The sequence below is a fragment of the Nerophis lumbriciformis genome, linkage group LG11 (genome assembly GCF_033978685.3).
Source record: "Nerophis lumbriciformis linkage group LG11, RoL_Nlum_v2.1, whole genome shotgun sequence".
NCBI lineage: Eukaryota > Metazoa > Chordata > Actinopteri > Syngnathiformes > Syngnathidae > Nerophis > Nerophis lumbriciformis.
Window position 1 is genome coordinate 15,225,828 of NC_084558.2, and position 20,384 is coordinate 15,246,211.

Here is a 20,384-nt window from a genome sequence, read left to right on the forward strand (position 1 = left end):
TATTGATCTAATCACTGTAGTATTGACCAACAACTGATACTATACTTGGTATCATTACTGTTGATATTTGTGTCTATCCACCCACCCCTGTTTACATTCAAGAGCTGTAGTTTAGCATTCAGCATGACTTGTTGTATCCTTCTGTGGTGTTAGTATGTTTAGATATTCCTCGTCCTCCAGTGATAATGGTACGTGTAAAAAAAACTACTGTATTTGCCACCATGGAAGCCACGATTATTGACTCGCACAGTAAAGTTTGCTGCTAGTTTGCTAGCGAGGACGCTACATTGCATTGAGAACCCGGTCGTTCCCTTGTCGCTGTTAAATTTGTGAGCCATAGCTAGAATGTGTCATTAAAATGATTTAGCGCGATATGACGATACATTTCCGCCATGTTCAAACTAGACTAATACCATAACCATACCCTGCTATATGTTATATCTAGTAGCAACAGTTAACAGAAATAACCCAAAATCACATCACTTTACAACAAGCTACTTATAACTCAGAGATAAGAATGAAAAAGTATGTCGTATAATAAACATGTACAGATAAAAGTGATAGTATTGTGACATTCTGTTAATTTTGTGCACAACTGAGTGACTGTAGAGTGCTTAGGTAATAATATAGCGACACAATGACTGAATTCTTGCAATTCCAGGAGCAGAAATTGTGTCACCTAGCGGCAGCATGTAGATGCTGAAGAGTGCAAGGCCAAGAACCGAACCCTGTGGAACTCCGCACGTTACCTTAACTTACTCCGAGGTCACATTGTTATGGGGAACGCACTGCGTCCTCTCGGTAAGATAAGAGTTAATCTAAGAAAAGGCTAAGTCAGACATACCAATACGTGTTTTGATACGTTCTAATAAAATGTTATGATCGGCAGTATTGAAAGCAGTACTAAGATCAAGTAGCAGCAAACACTGATGACACATCAGCATCCATAATTAGCAATAGATCATAAGTAATTTTTGTGAGGGCTGTCTCCGTAGAGTGATTTGCCCTAAAACCGGATTGAAAGGGTTTACAGAAATTGTTAGACGTTAAGTGTTCATTTAGCTTCGGTGCAACAATTTTTTAGAGGATTTTCGAGATAAAGGGAAGGTGGGTAGTTTACCATGAGGTCAGGATCGAGGTTAGGTTATTGAGCAGATGATGGATAACCGCTTTTTTGAAATGAATTCTATTTTTGTGAATTCTATTTATATAGCACTTTTCTCCAGTGACTCAAAGCGCCTTTACATAGTCAGAATCAGAATCAGAATCAGCTTTATTGTCATTACGCAAGGTAACGAGATTGAGGAAACCCAATATCTAAGTTACATTTAAACCAGTGTGTGTGGCACTGGGAGCAGGTGGGTGAAGTGTCTTGCCCAAGGACACAACGACAGTGACGAGGATGGCGGAAGCAGGAAACGAACCTGGAACCCTCAAGTTGCTGGCACAGCCACAATGCTACGGGAACAGTGCCAGAGGAAAATGATACGTTTATAATATTTAGCATTGATGGTCCTAATATTACAAACAGCTCCTTGATGAGTTTCCCAGGACGTGGGTTAAGTAAACATGTTGTTTGTTTTGTCCCATTTACACGTCGCAGGAGTTCCTCTAATGTTATTTCATTAAAATGAGAGAGACTATTTTGGAGGGCAATATCGTACATGTAGTCGTATCTGTGTTAATAGAACCCAGTTGTAGCTGGAAAGCGTTGTCTTTAATCTCCTTTCTAATGTGTTAAATTTTCTTATTAAATAAATTCATAAAGTCATCAACCGAGTGGGTGGAGCTACTGGGAGGAGTCCCTTGTTGGGTTAGCGATGCTACTGTACTGAACAAATATTTAGAATCGTTTTTATTGAGGCAGATGAGATTGGAGGAGTAATTAGCTTTAGTTAAGGTAAGCATGCGTTTATAAGTTATTAAACTATCACTCCATGCTTGATGGAAAACCTCAAGTTTAGTCGCACACCATTTGCGTTCCAGCTTTCTACATGATAGTTTAAGAGCTGTAGTTTCTTCTGTAAACCAGGGGGTACGCCTTTTTTAGCTTTAGCGGTGCTATACCATAAATGGCGTCGCACAGGGCATCTTAAAAGTTGTTAGTGAGGTTATCAATAGAGCCCACATAATTTGGGAATGGCGCCATTACCGAAGGCAGTGGGCCAGAAAGAGTCATAGTTGGGACAGCATTAATGTTACGACTGCTAAAGCAATGGTTATTATTAGCTTGTTGACAATGAGTCAGAACTTCAAATTTTATAAGGTAATGATCGGACATTACTTTAGTGTACAGGAGTTTCATAACTTTGGAGATAGTGACACCCCGGACAAAGACTAGCTCTTATCGTATTACTGTTGTGATGCGTGGGTTCATTTATTATTTGTGTAAGACCACAGCTATCAATTATAGTCTGGTGCGCCACGCACAGAGGGTCTGATGGGGTATTCATATGGATATTAAAATCCCTCATTATAATTATATTATCTGCGTGCGTCACGAGATCAACGACACACTCTAAAAATTCACTGATAGGATCCGAATAGGGCCCAAGGGGGCGGTATATCACAGCCAAATAGTGAGGTAGCAGTGGGACACATCTCATAGTAAGCACCTCAAATAATTTATATTTATGACTTAGGTTAGGGATAAGGTTAAGGTTTTCATTGTATATTAGTGTGACCCCTCCTCCCCTTTTAAGGGGACGGGCATATGTGCATTCGTATACAGTCGTGGTCAAAAGTTTACATACACTTGTAAAGAACATAATGTCATGGCTGTCTTGAGTTTCCAATAGTTTCTACAACTCTTATTTTGTTGTGATATAGTTATTGGAGCACATACTTGTTTGTCACAAAAAACATTCATGAAGTTTGGTTGTTTTATGAATTTATTATGGGTCTACTAAAAATGTGACCAAATCTGCTGGGTCAAAAGTATACATACAGCAATGTTAATATTTGGTTACATGTCCCTTGGCAAGTTTCACTGCAATAAGGTGCTTTTGGTAGCCATCCACAAGCTTTTGGTAAGCTTCTGGTTGAATTTTGGACCACTCCTCTTGACAAAATTGGTGCAGTTCAGCTAAATTTGTTGGTTTTCTGACATGGACTTGTTTCTTCAGCATTGTCCACATGTTTTCAATGGGGTTTAAGTCAGGACTTTGGGAAGTCCATTCTAAAACCTTAATTGTAGCCTCATTTAGCCATTCCATTACCACTTTTGACGTGTGTTTGGGGTCATTTTCCTGTTGGAACACCCAACTGCGCCCAAGAACCAAACTCCGGGCTGATGATTTTAGGTTGTCCTGAAAAATTTGGAGGTAATCCTCCTTTTTCATTGTCCCATTTACTCTCTGTAAAGCACCAGTTCCATTGGCAGGAAAACAGGAACAGAGCATAATACTACCACCACCATGCTTGACGGTAGGATTGGTGTTCCTTGGATTAAAGGCCTCACCTTTTCTGCTCCAAAGATATTGCTGGGTATTTTGGCCAAACAGCTCAATTTTTGTTTCATCTGACCACAGAACTTTCCTACAGAAAGTCTAATCTTTGTCCATGTGATCAGCAGCAAACTTTAGACAAGCCTTAGGGTGTCGCTTCTGGAGCAAGAGCTTTCTTCTTGCATGGTAGCCTCTCAGTCCATGGCGATGCAAAACACGCTTGACTGTGGTCACTGACACCTGTCTTCTAGCAGCTTCCAATTCATTGCAGACCTGCTTTTTGGTGGTTTTCGGTTGACTCCTGATCATCCTGACCAATTTTCTCTCAGCAGCAGGTTAAAGCTTGCATTTTCTTCCTGATCGTGGCAGTGAAAAAACTGTGCCATGCACTTTATACTTACCGGTACAAACAATTGTCTGCACAGTTGCTCTTGGGGCCTTAAGCTGCTTTGAAATGGCTCCAAGTGACTTTCCTGACTTGTTCAAGTCAATGATTAATTTTTTCAGATCCGTGCTGAGTTCCTTTGACTTTCCCATTGTTGCGTTTGTAACCGAGTCTGATGACTTCAACACATGAGCCCTATTTAAATGGGCTCAGGGAAGTCAACAGGTGCCGTCAATCATAATCACTCACATGAAGTTAAGAGGCCATGCCATGAAGCTAATTTGATTTGATTGTAATTTCTCTACATAACCAAAATTGATAATGTATGTTGCTGTATGTATACTTTTGACCCAGCAGATTTGGTCACACTTTCAGTAGACTCATAATAAATTCATAAAAGAACCAAACTTCATGAATTTTTTTTGTGACAAACAAGTATGTGCTCCAATCACTCTATCACAAAAAAATAAGAGTTGTAGAAATTATTGGAAACTCAAGACATCCATGACATTATGTTTTTTACAAGTGTATGTAAACTTTTGACCACAACTGTTGTTAGGAGGAGATGCCTCGTTGAACAGGAAAAATTAATCTGGTTTTAGCCAGGTTTTCTGAGACCAATGACGTTAAGATTGTTGTCTCTAATAACCTCATTGACTTGTAACGTTTTGGGAGACAATGATCTGATGTTTAAAAAGCCTATATTATAGGTAGTGGGCTGTTTTGAGGATTTTTTGTTAATGGTAGTAGTGATATTAATAACGTTACGTTTGATTGGTGTAGTGCGCCTCAAATAATTTCGATCACATTTATGAATTGATATGATGGGGATCTTCAGATTATTTGCTTGGTGCTGCGATAGATTGAACACGTCATAATTTGCCACCTCAGTAGAATGCATGTTCACCTATGGCACAGTCACTACAGAAAAAACATTGTGAGTTGTGCATTATTCTACGAGAAATGCAATGTGTGCAGGAATTTTCCATCCTGGCACTGGTTCATTCAATCTTAACTGACTACTCACCAGGCCTAATAGACACTGTAATTGAGACAGAAAGCGTGTGGTTTGCCAGTTTCATAAGACTACTTAATATGTTTGGGAAGGAATAAAGAAAGCTGTAAAACAATTAGAAGCATATTAGCTTTTTTCGCAGCAAAAGCGAGCAGTCACTCATGGCAAACGGGAAACAGGAAACCGTTTAAATTGGGACACAGTGTCCAGCACGTAAATAAATATAATTGGCACAGTATAAAGTAGCGCGGTACGAATTAATTAAAAACGGTACTATACTGCCTTTGAAAAATACCTGTATTTTTTTTCCATTCGCATGCTGCCGTGCTGCGGTGACGTTGCTGTGGTCCCCGCTGTTTCCACTTGAGAGGAAAAATGTCAAATGAAGGCAATTCCATTGTTTGATAAAGAGGGTGCGTGAAACGCAATATGGAGGTATTTGGGTTTCAAAACTATCGATCAAGTTGACGCTTTAACTCGCCAAAGGTGGCAAGACCGCATGCGCTTCAAACTTAGGTAAACATTTAAATAACAATAATCCAGACCTGCAATACTTTTTAAGGGTAATGTATAGGAGTGTGGGAATAAATCGATTCGAATTCGAATTGTGATTCTCACGTTGTGCGATTCCGAATCGATTCTCATTTTTTAAAAATCGATTATTATTTTTTTATTTGTTTATTTATTTTTATTTATTTATTTATTTATTTTTTAATTAATCAATCCAACAAAAAAATACACAGCAATACCATAACAATACAATCCAATTCCAAAACCAAACCCGACCCAGCAACACTCTGCAATAAACAGAGCAATTGAGAGGAGACACAAACACGACACAGAACAATCCAAAAGTAGTGAAACAAAAATGAATATTATCAACAACAGTATCAATATTAGTTAACATTTCAACATAGCAGTGATTAAAAATCCCTCATTAACATTATCATTAGACATTTATAAAAAAAATAGATAATGAACAATAGTGTCACAGTGGCTTACACTTGCATCACATCTCATAAGCTTGACAACACACTGTGTCCAATATTTTCACAAAGATAAAATAAGTCATATTTTTGGTTCATTTAATAGTTAAAACAAATTTACATTATTGCAATCAGTTGATAAAACATTGTCCTTTACAATTATAAAAGCTTTTTACAAAAATCTACTACTCTGCTTGCATGTCAGCAGACTGGGGTAGATCCTGCTGAAATCCTATGTATTGAATGAATAGAGAATTGTTTTGAATCGGGAACATATCGTTTTTGAATCGAGAATAGCGTTGAATCGAAAAAAATCGATTTTGAATCGAATCGTGACCCCAAGAATCGATATTGAATTGAATCGTGGGACACCCAAATATTCGCAACCCTAGTAATCTAGTTAACTAGCTTTCCTGCTATGCACATACAGATACGGAGACACGCACACAGCTGCTTGGCTTGATGTCAAATATTAGTGGAGTCCAAACCACCCACGTAGCGCAAACTAATGCAAGTAAAATGACTGAATGTTGTTACAAATTGCTACAATCTGTGTTTTACCTACTACATGTCTTATCTGTGTACTTTTAGCTATAGTATTGATTTGAGTGTTTACTAATTATTTTATTTGTCTTAAAGCACAGACCAAGAGTGGCAACAATAATCATGAAGCATTTAATAAATTGTAAATAAACTATTGTACGGTATTCTAATTTAACCTAATCCTAGATTATGGCAGGCTATATGTAATATACAAAATTGTAAATTGTCTTCGATTGCAACAAGAACAGCCCAATGTGTTTAATGCCTTTTATGTTTATGTTGTGTTTTAATCTTCTAAAATTGTTCTTTGAGTACAAAAAGAACCATATTTTTAATGTATTGTAAGATTTTTTATTAAAATAAATGTTTTTTGTTGTTCCCTTTATTTCGAAAAGTATTAAGTTTTGGTACCGGTATTGGTATCAGGAGAACCTTAATTGGACACTATTTCATAATTTGTCATTATAAGCACGATAATCTGTTGATTGATCATTAAACTGCTGTGAATTTTGTGGAATTGAGGCACAAGTGGTAGAAAAAGACAGATGGATGATTTGTTTAATAGCGTGGAGGTAAGATAATTCACTACTTTGAACCAGCAGTGGCGCTGCTGCTTCAGTCTAAACTAGTTTGCGGTCTCAAAAATGTTAAATGTCCAAAAAGTGTTAAATGCATTGGGCAGTAGACGTCCCAAGAACTGCCATTTAAAATATACATCTGTAGAAAGAATTGATTTATAGCTAGTTAACTTTCACCATAATTAATGAAGAACATTTAGTCAATTGTCCATTTCTTCATACAAATTGTCACTGACCTGTTGTTATTCTGATCTTTGACCTTTAGTAGGCTACTCAACATGCCACTGGTGCCATGTTATGGAGCGGGAATCTTTCGAGGACGAGAACATTGGCAAAATCCTCAATGACAACTTTGTCTGTATTAAAGTAGACCGAGAAGAGAGACCAGATGTTGACATGGTGTACATGACCTTTGTACAGGTACTTTGTACATCTTTGTGGATGCATCTCTGCAAGACATTTGTTATTGTTTGTGGGTTTTCTTACATCTCCAGGCAACAAGTGGAGGTGGAGGGTGGCCCATGAGTGTTTGGTTAACTCCTAATCTGCGTCCTTTCATCGGAGGCACCTACTTCCCACCCAGAGACCGTGGAAGCAGACCTGGCTTTAAGACAGTCCTCACCAGAATCATGGGACAGGTACAAAGGTGTAGCTCATGGTAGTACTGTCACTTGAGATGACCTGTTGTTCTGGTTTGCTCAGTGGCAGAATAATCGTTCTAACCTGGAGTCCAGTGGGGACAGGATCCTTGAAGCTCTGAAAAAAGGCACAACTGTGGCTGCAAACGCAGGTGAGAGTCCTCCCTTGGCCCCTGATGTGGCTTACCGCTGCTTCCAACAGCTGGCTGGCTCTTATGAAGAAGAGTATGGAGGCTTCAGAGATGCTCCCAAGTTCCCAACGCCAGGTAAGAATCACCGCAGCAACCCCTAGGGGTCTCCTCTCCTTATTTCCTCCTCATTTTTTTTCTGTTGTTCCCTCCTTCAGTGAACCTGATGTTCCTCATGTCTTACTGGTCTGTGAATCGCTCCACCTCTGAGGGTGTCGAGGCGCTCCAGATGGCAATGCATACACTCCGCATGATGGCGCTGGGTGGCATCCATGACCACGTTGCACAGGTGTATTCTGCATCACAAACACACAATTTCCACTTTATCTATGCATCATCATGAGCAATAGAGATTCAAGATACTACAATCCGTAATGCTCCCAATTTTTTTCACTCGCTCTGTTTCAGGGTTTTCATCGTTACTCCACTGATTCTTCTTGGCACGTTCCCCACTTTGAAAAGATGTTGTATGACCAGGCCCAGCTAGCTGTTGCGTACATAACTGCTTTCCAGGTGTGTGTTTTTGTGAGACTGTTTCCCCTGTTTGATTGTTTTTCCTCTTCAGGTAACTGACGGTAAAACTATTCTTAGCTTTCTTCCTTTAGCTACAGCCTCAAAATATTACAAAAACATATTTTGAATGAGGTCTCGTGTGATTCATTGATAGGTAAATGACTAGATGAGTATATATACGTATATATACAGTGGTGATCAAAAGTTTACATACACTTGTAAAGAACATAATGTCATGGCTGTCTTGATCATTTCTACAACTCTTAATTTTTTTGTGATAGAGTGATTGGAGTACATACTTGTTGGTCCCAAAAAACATTCATGAAGTTTGGTTCTTTTATGAATTTATTATGGGTCTAAATGATGGCTACCAAAAGCGCCTTATTGCAGTGAAACTTGCCAAGTGACATGTAACCAAATATTAACATTGCTGTATGTATACTTTTGACCCAGCAGATTTGGTCACATTTTCAGTAGACCCATAATAAATTCTTAAAAGAACAGAACTTCATGAATGTTTTTTTCCCACTAATGGCCTCATTCTGAAAAGTCAAAGTATGCGTGGCCATTTAGATTTTTAAAAACAAATAGTTTAAAACAGACATATATAATTAAATACCAAACTTAGTGTTAGCTTTGTTTTATAGGCGACACAGTATAGTAATATTATTAGTTATTAGTATCAAAAAGTCATCTTTTTTTTTGTACAGTTTTACTGTTGTTTTTATTGCTGACAATATGTTGCGGGACAACAAAACTCAAGCTAAGGGACCCAAATGGCACCCGGAAGGCACTTATGACACCCCTGATCAACATACATATACATGTATATTTATAGAAATAACATTTTATTACTGAAGACTTACGCCCTAAACCCACCAGATGGCGACAAAGACAAGTCGATGAATTTAAGGTACACTGATAGTCTTTGAATATTCTTGAGCTTCTACATTATACTGTAGCTGTTCAGGGTGCAACAAAGTAATAATTCTTTCTCAGCAATATTGAAAAGTTTGAACATTTAAATTTCATCAAAACAGAAGATAATGTAAAGGGGTCGTAATATGTTTTTTTTTACGGACTGTATCGCTGTAGACCAGGGGTCTCAAACTCAATTTACCTGGGGGCCACTGGATGCAGAAACTGGGTGAGGCTGGGCCGCAAGAAAAGATTTCTTAAAAAAAATCTAACATGCACTTTTTAATGAATTCACCTTCTTTGAATGGCTTTCCCGCCCTAGCAACCATCTCACTCACCATGTAGCTAGCTTTGACTGCTGCATCGCTCTTTTCGCTTGCTTTCTTGACGAAATCTTGTTGCCTCAGTAGACTGGTTTTAAAATTTGCAACCCGGTTCACTCTCTCATCTCCGTGGTATTTTGCATACTCCTCAACATGTCTAGTTGTATAATGACGTTTTAAATTGTATTCCTTGTGCACCGCAACTTTCTCTGTATCAACTACAGAAAATAGCTATAAGGATTATTCATTAAGTAGATTACTTAGAACACACTAACATATTATTTATTAATTCGGGTTTATTGAAATTACAGGAGCTAGTTACAGACATTATGTGTCATGTTTAAGGCTAAAAGTAAAACATTACCAGCAAATTTACAAAAAATGTTTGTCATCACTTCTGAGAATGAAGAGCATAGAAGAAAAGGTCATTTCCAACACCAGTATTCAAGGACAACTTTAAAACAAATGTGCATATCAGTGGTGGGGTTAAACTATGGAATTCTCTTTACAATGAGATAAAAGATTGTAAAAATATATTCCAATTGAAAAAATATATAAAGACAGAACAATAAGATCATATGGACAGCCATAAGTGTTTACATTTTGCTTTATATTTATTATTTTACTTATTTTTTGCCTGGTTTTGTATTTGTTTTGTATCATCCCATGAGGTGTATATTACTTCTTTTGTTTTTTTTGTTCGGTTTGTACATCATGAAGTTTTGCACTTCTTGTGTTTTTTTGTGTTTTTGTGTTTGTTTTTGTTATATTTGGATGTATTTGTTGGTTTATATGATATCATTAAGTAAGACTATGTATTATGTTGAAGGGGGCAGAAAAATATAAGATTTTTCTTCATCCTGCTCCTTCTCAGGCATTGGTGTGTAAATGTATAATTGAGGTATAATTGTCTATCGATCAAAGATGCACATCAATGAAGATAAATAAAAATGAAATGAAATAAAATGAAATAAGACACGTCGGGTTGCCCCTGTGCACAACAAAGAAATATTGCATCAAAAATCGTCTCTGTCTGGAGCCAACGGGAGGGGCGGGGGGTTTACATTTACGGTAGCACAATTAGCCCCAAACGGGCTAACATCACCACTAACGTGTTACACGTCTGATTCGCCCAGCGACTCTTTGTCGGAGTATCAGCGCTGGGGTCCAGTGCACCACAGTTTTGTATTGTCGCTCGGTCCTTCAGCGGAGTGCTTTGGAAGCTACCGGACCGCTCGTCTTCCCCGCCCGGACTGTTTACAACGGGGGCGGGAGCGAGCGGGCGGGCAAGCGAGGGAGGCAGGGAGGGAGGGAGGAAGAGCGTGTGCGGGTGTTGTGGAAAAGCGGCAAAATGTTTCTCTGCTTGCGTCACGCAAGTGACGTCAATGCATACTTGCCAACCTTGAGACCTCCGAATTCGGGAGATTGGGGGGGGGGGGGGGGGGGGGTGTTGAGGTGTGTGTAGGGGGGTTGAGGTGGGCGGGGTTGGGGGTAGCGGGGGTGTTTTTGTAGCCCGGAAGAGTTAGGGCTACAAAGGATTCTGGGTATTTGTTCTGTTGTGTTTATGTTGAGTTTAGGTGCTGATGTTCTCCCGAAATGTGTTTGTCATTCTTGTTTGGTGTGGGTTCACAGTGTGGCGCATATTTGTAACAGTGTTAAAAAATAAATAAAATAAAATATGGCCACCCTCAGTGTGACATGTAAGGCTGTTCCTCAAGTATGTCTTGCAAAACTTGTGTGTGTTTGCACAAGCCTCATACAACGTGTGTGTGTGCCGGCACGCTGTTAGTATGGTGAAAAAGATGGTGCGGTGGCAGTTTCTAGAGGACACTAAAGGCAGTGCCGTCACTGCAGGCCCTTGATATTGTCGAGAGCTTTATACCACACCATGATTGGTAGATTCCTTCAGCTCCGCACACAACGCTGTCAAGCGCCATTCATTTAAAACTTGCGGTCCGCACTAACATTAAACTTTCATATTAAGGTGGGGGCCGCAAAATAACGTCTCGCGGGCCGCAATTGGCCGGCGGCTGCGTGTTTGAAACCCCTGCTATACAGTACCGTATATCTGCGCAATGCTTCCATGGTTTGATTTCAAATTTTTGGGACTTATACAGTTCCCAAATACACAAAAACAGGTACAAATAGGTAAGACAAGTTGGTTATGGTTATAGGTTATAGGTCCCCTTTAAGTTAAAAGTTAATTTGTTCAACATGCTCAAGTAGAATACTCAAACACCAGTGTCATTCATTGATCATGTTCATTTATTATTAGATAATCGGGTATTATTTATCATCTAGTCTGCTGTTTTGTATTCATCAAACAGTGTTTCTGTGTGTTTCTCCTTAGAGAGAGGCCCACAAAACCCCCGCCCTAGAGCATTGAACAATAAAATTGTTACGCTATAGCTTGTAATTCAACCTTGAGCCTATGCGGGCTTGGCCTCCTTTTCAGAGGGGGCAGCCATTAAAAAGAAAAAGTTAATTAGGGCACACCTATGCGGGTTAGCTCATACTGTATGTGAACAGACACATACATGCCTTTTATATAATTAGTCCATAAGCACCACCTCAGTGTTCATACTGCATATAAATCACCTGACAGCACCTTGAAGGTCATGTTCATGTTGAATCTGGCTGTAAAGCAGGTGTATGCTATTTTTTCTTCTTCCCCAGGTATCAGGTGAGCAGTTTTTTGCAGATGTGGCCAAAGACATACTGCTTTATGTCTCCAGAGACCTCAGTGACCAGGTGAATAATCTTCAGCCTTGTTAGTTTTTTTTAGTTTGTCTGAGTGCATGCTTTGTATCAAGAAAAGGGATGGTTCTCTTACATTACTCCACTTGAAGCCTAACCAACTTTATAATGTTCATTTTTGCTGCATTAATTATTTTTCTCCCACTTTTGCATGATTTTTGAAGTTGATCACATTTAGTCTTAGCCTGCTCGCATTGGGCGGTATTCTCTCATATGCTTAAGTGCCCCTCAACTTCAGAATGTCACTGCGCACCTTCATCAAAGAAGTGTACTTAGGTGGAGTGATCCTTAAATATGGGCGTTTATGTATGTAAGTTATTTGGCCTTCTGTGAATTCTCCCATCGACTTTAGTGATTTTGCCTATACACGCTTGTGAGGCTGCAATAAGTGCAGCGACCCTGGAAGGTGAAAAATTATATTGCACGTAAAGTGTCGATTCCGCTGAACACCATGAGCAATAAAATGATGAGAGATTTCCAGAAAACTATCAAGTCTATTCTGACCCTTTCAATTGGGACACCTGCAAATTGAGATGATGATAAAAGGACCACAATGCCACTGTAAATTAATCATCAAAACTCAAAATGCACACCATTTACCTGTTGTGTTTCATAAGTGGAAGAGAAGAAGAGTGCAAGGCGACCACGCAAATATCAGCCGCATTTGGACATCCTAGGTAGGGATAGAAATTGTTGAGATTTTTACGATTCCGATTCCATTTTCGGTTATGCTTAACGATTCGTTTTTTTCTCTGTTCTCCTATCAATTCTCATTTGGATAAAAGAATAAAAAACAGGTTGGCCAGCATTAACTTTGTTTAGTTTAGAAGAAACATCAATGTACAAACTCTGCATTGAGGTCTTAAGAGGTCGACAACCTCCATGGAGTGTCACGGGCCAGGACTCGGGTTCCCCAGAAAAAAGAGTCCAATAAAATTGTGTAATTCTGCAACCATCAGCTATACACATTAGCTATTATTTTGCAGAAAAATAAGCAATCTGTTTTTTTCAGGAAGGATATGAGATTTTTCTGTTTGCCATTGGTTAGTTCCTCTGTTATTTTATTTTAATGCCATCGATGTGGAAATGTTAGCTCTGTATCCGTAGTGAAGTGAATAATAATATCAAAATCAAATTACAGGATGTTATTAATTTAATTTACTCATTTTCCCCAACTTACGTACTATAACATCATGTAGTTTATTTTGTACATACCTACATTATCTGCAACGAAACTTGTGAACTTGGACTCATTTTAAAATGAGGATAGATCTTATTTCAGCATATTTATGTGCACCCAGAAAGTGTGTCCCCAGTCATAAGTACAACAGGAAATAAACAGATTATCAAAAGCACTTATTTGGGTAGAAATGTCACTGGTTACATTGCAAATAACATATTTGACAATCAAAGCATGAACGTAACAATCCACATTTTGTAAACTATCACTAAAAAGCAGTCTGAGTGGTAGTGTCCAAACACGGAAGTCTTGCTTCTATCTTAAAGGAGCAATATTTAGTAATCTGACCAAAAATGGGACTGCAATCACAGTCAAGATTCTGTAGTCCCCTCCCTCTCTCCATGATTGAGGTTGCCAGATACGCAACTGAATCCAAATCCTACTCCCAAGGATTTCAAATGACAATCAACGAGTCCTACGCCGTAGGTTTCCCTTGTTTATGTTTCTTGCTATATGGTTTGCTAAGTAATTATGCCAAATTTTACCAATGTCCCCGGAAGGGACAAGCGGTAGAAATGGATGGATGGATGGATTAGTCAAATGTATTTGTAAAGTTACGCAGCAATATTTTAGTAGGGACAGATTGTTGGCGTTACTATAAATGACTAGTTTGACCGGACGGACCACCTTAAAAATATGTTATGTATAATATTATATAATATATTATACATTGGGCAGCACGGTGGGAGAGGGATTAGTGCATCTGCCTCACAATACGAAGGTCCTGAGTAGTCTGGGGTTCAATCCTGGGCTCGGATCTTTCTGTGTGGAGTTTGCATGTTCTCCCCGTGACTGCGTGGGTTCCCTCCGGGTACTCCGGCTTCCTCCCACCTCCAAAGACATGCACCTGGGGATAGGTTGATTGGCAACACTAAATTGGCCCGAAAGTGTGAATGTGAGTGTGAATGTTGTCTGTCTATCTGTGTTGGCCCTGCGATGAGGTGGCGACTTGTTCAGGGTGTACACCGCCTTCCACCTGATTGTAGCTGAGATAGGCTCCAGCGCCCCCAGCGACCTCGAAAGGAAATAAGCGGTAGAAAATGGATGGATGGATATTATACATTGCATATGCCTACTTTGATGGCAAGCCCACGCCAACAGTAAAATTACCGCCACATTTTGTTCAGCATAACGCACATCACCATCTTTTAGTGCAGAGTACAATTCTAACCAATCCACGTTACGCAAAAAACACATTACACATAAATCATATAGCCTACCATGTCAATACACAAAGTAGAAAATCATTACATGTAATGCATTATATTGTGCCAAGCAAATATCACCCCATATGTGCCTGATGCACATACAGTACAAGAAACCGCAGTTAGCTGTGCTAATGTTGGAACACATTTCCTCAGCGTACCAGCATATTGAGAACGAAATACGTACTGACACTACCCATATCCACATAGGTTTTATTTGTCGAAAAAATATACTTTTCCCTGTCAGTTGGATGGCACATCGACATATAGGTTAACGGGTATGTATTTCCCCCATTAGCCTATATGTCAATGTGTCATTTAGCTAAGCATTGCTAATGCTTAGCTAAATGCAACGAATGCTAAGTATTCGTGGCACAAACATACTAGCTGTGTTAGACAAGGTCATAGACTGTATTGGACAATATAGTTTACATACGAAATGCCCATTTCCATTTATTACAAGTAAGAAGAAAACGTAAATGCTTTACTTCCCTATCAAAGAGGAAATTAGTAAGTTTGGCGTCAGATGAAAAGATCTTCTCCGCCTTCAATCGTCTCCATCTCTCAAAGGTATCCCCGATACAAATCCTCGTTTAGTTCCTGGTTTTGTCATGAGTAAATTGAGAATCATAACGGCCTTTCAGATTTAATAAGGTCTGACATGATTAGTAACGTTACATCTTCGTTTAGCTACTGCTAAACGAAGATGATAGTGTGTAACTGGCAACCTGGATGTGACACACTCAGACTTTTTAATTGGTCAAACGTTGTAGGGCGGGGCATCGAAATGAATACAATAACAAGATTTCGGGGCTTTAAATCAAATTTTTAAATGAGCATATCCCGGCTGAACCACGGTTATCAGTTATAGAGGTATTGGAAAAGAATGTGATTTATTAAAGCCTTTTGACATATCAGGGCCGTTTAATGATGACTACATAAAATTGTTACATATGGCACCTTTAACATGACAAAGTTGTCCCCTTTGAAGTCATGCCAGATTTTGCAGCAGGGGATACAAAGAATTGCTATTGCGACACCCAGTGGACGCTTTTATAACAGCAGTTTCTTTCATTTAAAAATGTTTGCTCATTTTTATATGGAGCAAATCCTCTCGTGGGCCGGATAAACCTGTTCAGGCCTGCGGGCTGTACGTTTGACACCCCTGCGTTAAAGGCTCTGAAATGTCTTCAATAACTTTTTTTATGGCTTTCATATCTATTTGGTGATAGTAAGCAATCTGTTTTTTTCAGGAAGGATATGAGATTTTAATTAACAAAAACCGACCTGCGGATGTAAACATGTCTGCGATGTTGACGTAATTTTAATATATCCCAGACATACCCGCGGATATCCATCTACAAAATGTGCAAATACAAACCCCGTTTCCATATAAGTTGGAAAATTGTGTTAGATGTAAACATAAACGGAATACAATGATTTGCAAATCCTTTTCAACCCATATTCAATTGAATGCACTACAAAGACAAGATATTTGATGTTCAAACTCATAAACTTTATTTTTTTTTTGCAAATAATAATTAACTTAGAATTTCATGGCTGCAACACGTGCCAAAGTAGTTGGGAAAGGGCATGTTCACCACTGTGTTACATCACCTTTTCTTTTAACAACACTCAGTAAACGTTTGGGAACTGAGGAGACACATTTTTTAAGCTACTCAGGTGGAATTCTTTCCCATTCTTGCTTGATGTCCAGCTTAAGTTGTTCCACAGTCCGGGGGTCTCCGTTGTGGTATTTTAGGCTTCATAATGCGCCACACATTTTCAATGAGAGACAAGTCTGGACTACAGGCAGGCCAGTCTAGTACCCGCACTCTTTTACTATGAAGCCACGTTGATGTAACACGTGGCTTGGCATTGTCGTGCTGAAATAAGCAGGGACGTCCATGGTAACGTTGCTTGGATGGCAACATATGTTGCTCCAAAACCTGTATGTACCTTTCAGCATTAATGGCGCCTTCACAGATGTGTAAGTTACCCATGTCTTGGGCACTAATACACCCCCATACCATCACAGACGCTGGCTTTTCAACTTTGCGCCGATAGCAATCCGGATGGTTCTTTTCCTCTTTGGTCCGGAGGACACGACGTCTACAGTTTCCAAAAACAATTTGAAATGTGGACTCGTCAGACCACAGAACACTTTTCCACTTTGTATCAGTCCATCTTAGATGAGCTCAGGCCCAGCGAAGCCGACGGCGTTTCTGGGTGTTGTTGATAAACGGTTTTCGCCTTGCAGAGGAGAGTTTTAACTTGCACTTACAGATGTAGCAGTGGGCTTCTGAAGTGTTCCTGAGCCCATGTGGTGATATCCTTTACACACTGATGTCGCTTGTTAATGCAGTACAGTCTGAGGGATCGAAGGTCACAGGCTTAACTGCTTACGTGCAGTGATTTCTCCAGATTCTCTGAACCCTTTGATGATATTACAGACCGTAGATGGTGAAATCCCTAAATTCCTTGCAATAGCTGGTTGAGAAAGGTTTTTCTTAAACTGTTCAACAATTTGCTCACGCATTTGTTGACAAAGTGGTGACCCTCGCCCCATCCTTGTTTGTGAATGACTGAGTATTTCATGGAATCTACTTTTATACCCAGTCATGGCACCCACCTGTTCCAAATGTGCCTGTTCACCTGTGGGATGTTCCAAATAAGTGTTTGATGAGCATTCCTCAACTTTATCAGCATTTATTGCCACCTTTCCCAACTTCTTTGTCACGTGTTGCTGGCATCAAATTCTAAAGTTAATGATTATTTGCAAAAAAAAAAAATGTTTATCAGTTTGAACATCAAATATATTGTTTTTGTAGCATATTCAACTGAATATGGGTTGAAAATGATTTGCAAATCATTGTATTCCATTTATATTTACATCTAACACAATTTCTCAACTCATATGGAAACGGGGTTTGTATTAAGAAGACAGTGGCGGCTTTTAAGGAGAGAAAGTCCAACTGGGGCAACAGCACGAAGCAAGTGTGATGTCATGCTCACATTTCTCTGTGCATATTCTTTCAAATTAATTTTTGTCATTTGCCAAAAATGTTCCTCTTCTTTTAGTTTCATAATTCTTTGAGAGGAAAAAAAGTTGTTCTCTGTACACTCAATAAATGTACCGAAACAGAAGAAAAACTGAGATGTACGGACCGTACCGTGGGTTACCTATACCCACTGCAGTGCTTTGTAATGTGCAACACAATATTAACACTATATTGTGATCAGATTTTTCCTAAATTAATTTTTCTCTAAGTGTCATGCAGCTATGATTTATATTGTAAAAGGAGGCGCTCAAGAAGTTTTAATGCAAATTAGGTTGCAATTTTCAGATATCAGCTACATTGATCAAATAACTGACGATGGTTAGAAAAAAAGATAGTAACAGTGCATTGTGTAATAGGCATGTTCATCTTGAGTTATTGAGAGCAGTGCAACCTGCAGCCCGTTGTTTCAGCTTCCTCATTCTGCTGACAAAGCACTTACATGAGTTCAAATTCCACAAGGAGTTTCATCCAAGAGGTGCGACCTGACAAATATCCTCTCAGACTTTCGAATTCCTCTAAGGGTCATCAGCCTTGTTTTTTCCTCTGTTGATGAATGTGTTGACAACAAATAGGCCACAAAATTAAATCCCACCTGCTGTAATCATTAGATTCTCTAATGATTTAATTACATGCAAATTATTAAATTCACAACAAGCAAATCATTTTTTGGTTGTATTTTGGTACTGTGTTACAATATGTGTGTTCATTATGTTTGTAATGATTGTCATCAGCGGACGAAAGTGGACGAAAAGTATATATTATTGAGTCAATGAGGCAACATTATCACGGCCCGTTAAAGCTGCTGTATGTTATGGTTAGGTAGAAGCTTAGCAGTCGCTCGCGATCAATCATGTGATCTGCCCTCTTCCTCATTCCAACATTCAAGATAAGGACACATCCATCCATCCATTCATTTTCTACCGCTTGTCCCTTTCGGGGTCGCATACAAGGAAAATTAATAACGCCAAGGTTTTAGGTATGTATTCTGTAACGATTATTGGTATTACACAATGATAAACCGCAGTCAAACCCCCAACAGTTAGTATCACTGCTTTAAAATAAAATTATTGTAACAGATAACCACATGTTGATGAACTCACAAACTGGTAACACTGCTCATTAATCGGAGAAGCAAACTAGTACGCTGATTACTACCTATCTCAAATGATAACATGAATACAAGAGACATTAAAGTTTTTCCCCGTTACAAATGTCATACCCCACCCTAAACTTGTATAAAAACATTTAGAACGTGCGTCAATTTTCCACCACTCCTGGCTCCGACTGCTTGTCCTTACGCTCTTTGGAACAGATGTCGATGCATATGCCCCTCAAACTGCAAGAGACACAAAATCTTCCTTCTTAATCTCCTATGCCAAATAATTTGGTTAAAAAAGAAGTTGAACCCTCGAAATTGCCACAAATGCACCAGGACTGAGACTTACTAGAATTGGGGCCGTGTTTACGTCAGCGCGTGTGACATCATGATCTAATTTGCGAATGCGGGTCAGTTCAGAAAACCATTCCGTTCACATTAGAATTCAAATATTTGTTGTAACGTGAATGACTACATAAAAAGATCTGATTTAATAAAATATCTGAATTAGGCATCATATCATGCAGTGTAAAATGTAATCTTAGTGTGACTTCAAGGGTGTTCGGCTTGAGTGGTTCTACTGTACTATTGTACCGATTACCTTTAGGCATTTTCTCTACATCTTCTCACAATTTATTTGTCATGTAACAGGAGCTTCAGCTATCGATTATTCTAGTAATCGAGTAATCCATCGATTAGTTTGTTCGAATAGTCAGATAAAACACACTTTACAGCCTCAATGCATATTTTAGAGAAAATAGTTGACTCTTATAACCATCTTTCTGCCTGCCATAATCTATATTATTTGCTACTAATAAATTCACATTATCAACATTAAAATTTCACTTTTGACATGTGTGCATGAATTTAAAAAAATAAAAATAAACTCTCCACTGTTCGCCGTCAACACAGATCACACACACCACCGCCGTTATGTGCGTTCTATTGCAGCGGCCGTGTGGAAACTACGTCCATATATTTAAAGTGCCGGGCTCTCCATGCAGTCCGGATTTTTTATATATTTTTATTTTTATTGCATTCGTCAAACAATTAACCAAAGCAATATAATTTAAATGAAAGCTATTTTTCCAAATTAAATTAATCGGCTGATTGTTTTAGCCCGAATAGAATGTTAACTATGACGTCTGACTATCTCCACATTCGCCGTCAGTCTGGAGGCTTCTACAGTGCAGAGGATGCAGACTCTGTCCCATCATCAGGGGGCTCGGAAAAGCGTGAGGGGGCTTTTTGCGTCTGGACGGCCTCAGAGATCCGGCAATTGCTGTCAGATGTTGTGGAGGGTGCCACTGGTTCTGCAACAGTGGGCGATATTGTCATGCACCATTATGGGGTTAAGGAGCTTGGCAATGTTGCCCTGGATCAGGTGAGCCATGAACTCAAGTTATTTATGTTCAACCACTTTTTGGTGGGGGGGTTGAAACTGAAGTGGACTGAAGCAGTCAGGCGGATGGTAGGGGGATACATCACAAC

At 39.2% G+C, this 20,384-nt stretch overlaps 1 protein-coding gene across 6 annotated transcripts in view; it reads left to right on the top strand.

Annotated features, from left to right (window-relative positions):
- Positions 1–20,384, top strand: part of spata20 (spermatogenesis associated 20) — a 69,586-nt gene that overhangs the window by 2,533 nt on the left and 46,669 nt on the right. For all 6 annotated transcript variants that reach the window (XR_009815918.1, XR_009815917.1, XR_009815919.2 and 3 more), the window contains exons 4-10: positions 7,219–7,373; positions 7,448–7,591; positions 7,656–7,857; positions 7,938–8,068; positions 8,188–8,292; positions 12,210–12,284; positions 20,065–20,277. Coding sequence is in view for 3 of the 6 variants with exons in the window: in XM_061967243.1 (XP_061823227.1) it covers positions 7,219–7,373; positions 7,448–7,591; positions 7,656–7,857; positions 7,938–8,068; positions 8,188–8,292; positions 12,210–12,284; positions 20,065–20,277 (1,025 nt within the window). In the remaining 3 variants the exon portion in view is untranslated. The remainder of the gene's footprint in view (positions 1–7,218; positions 7,374–7,447; positions 7,592–7,655; positions 7,858–7,937; positions 8,069–8,187; positions 8,293–12,209; positions 12,285–20,064; positions 20,278–20,384) is intronic.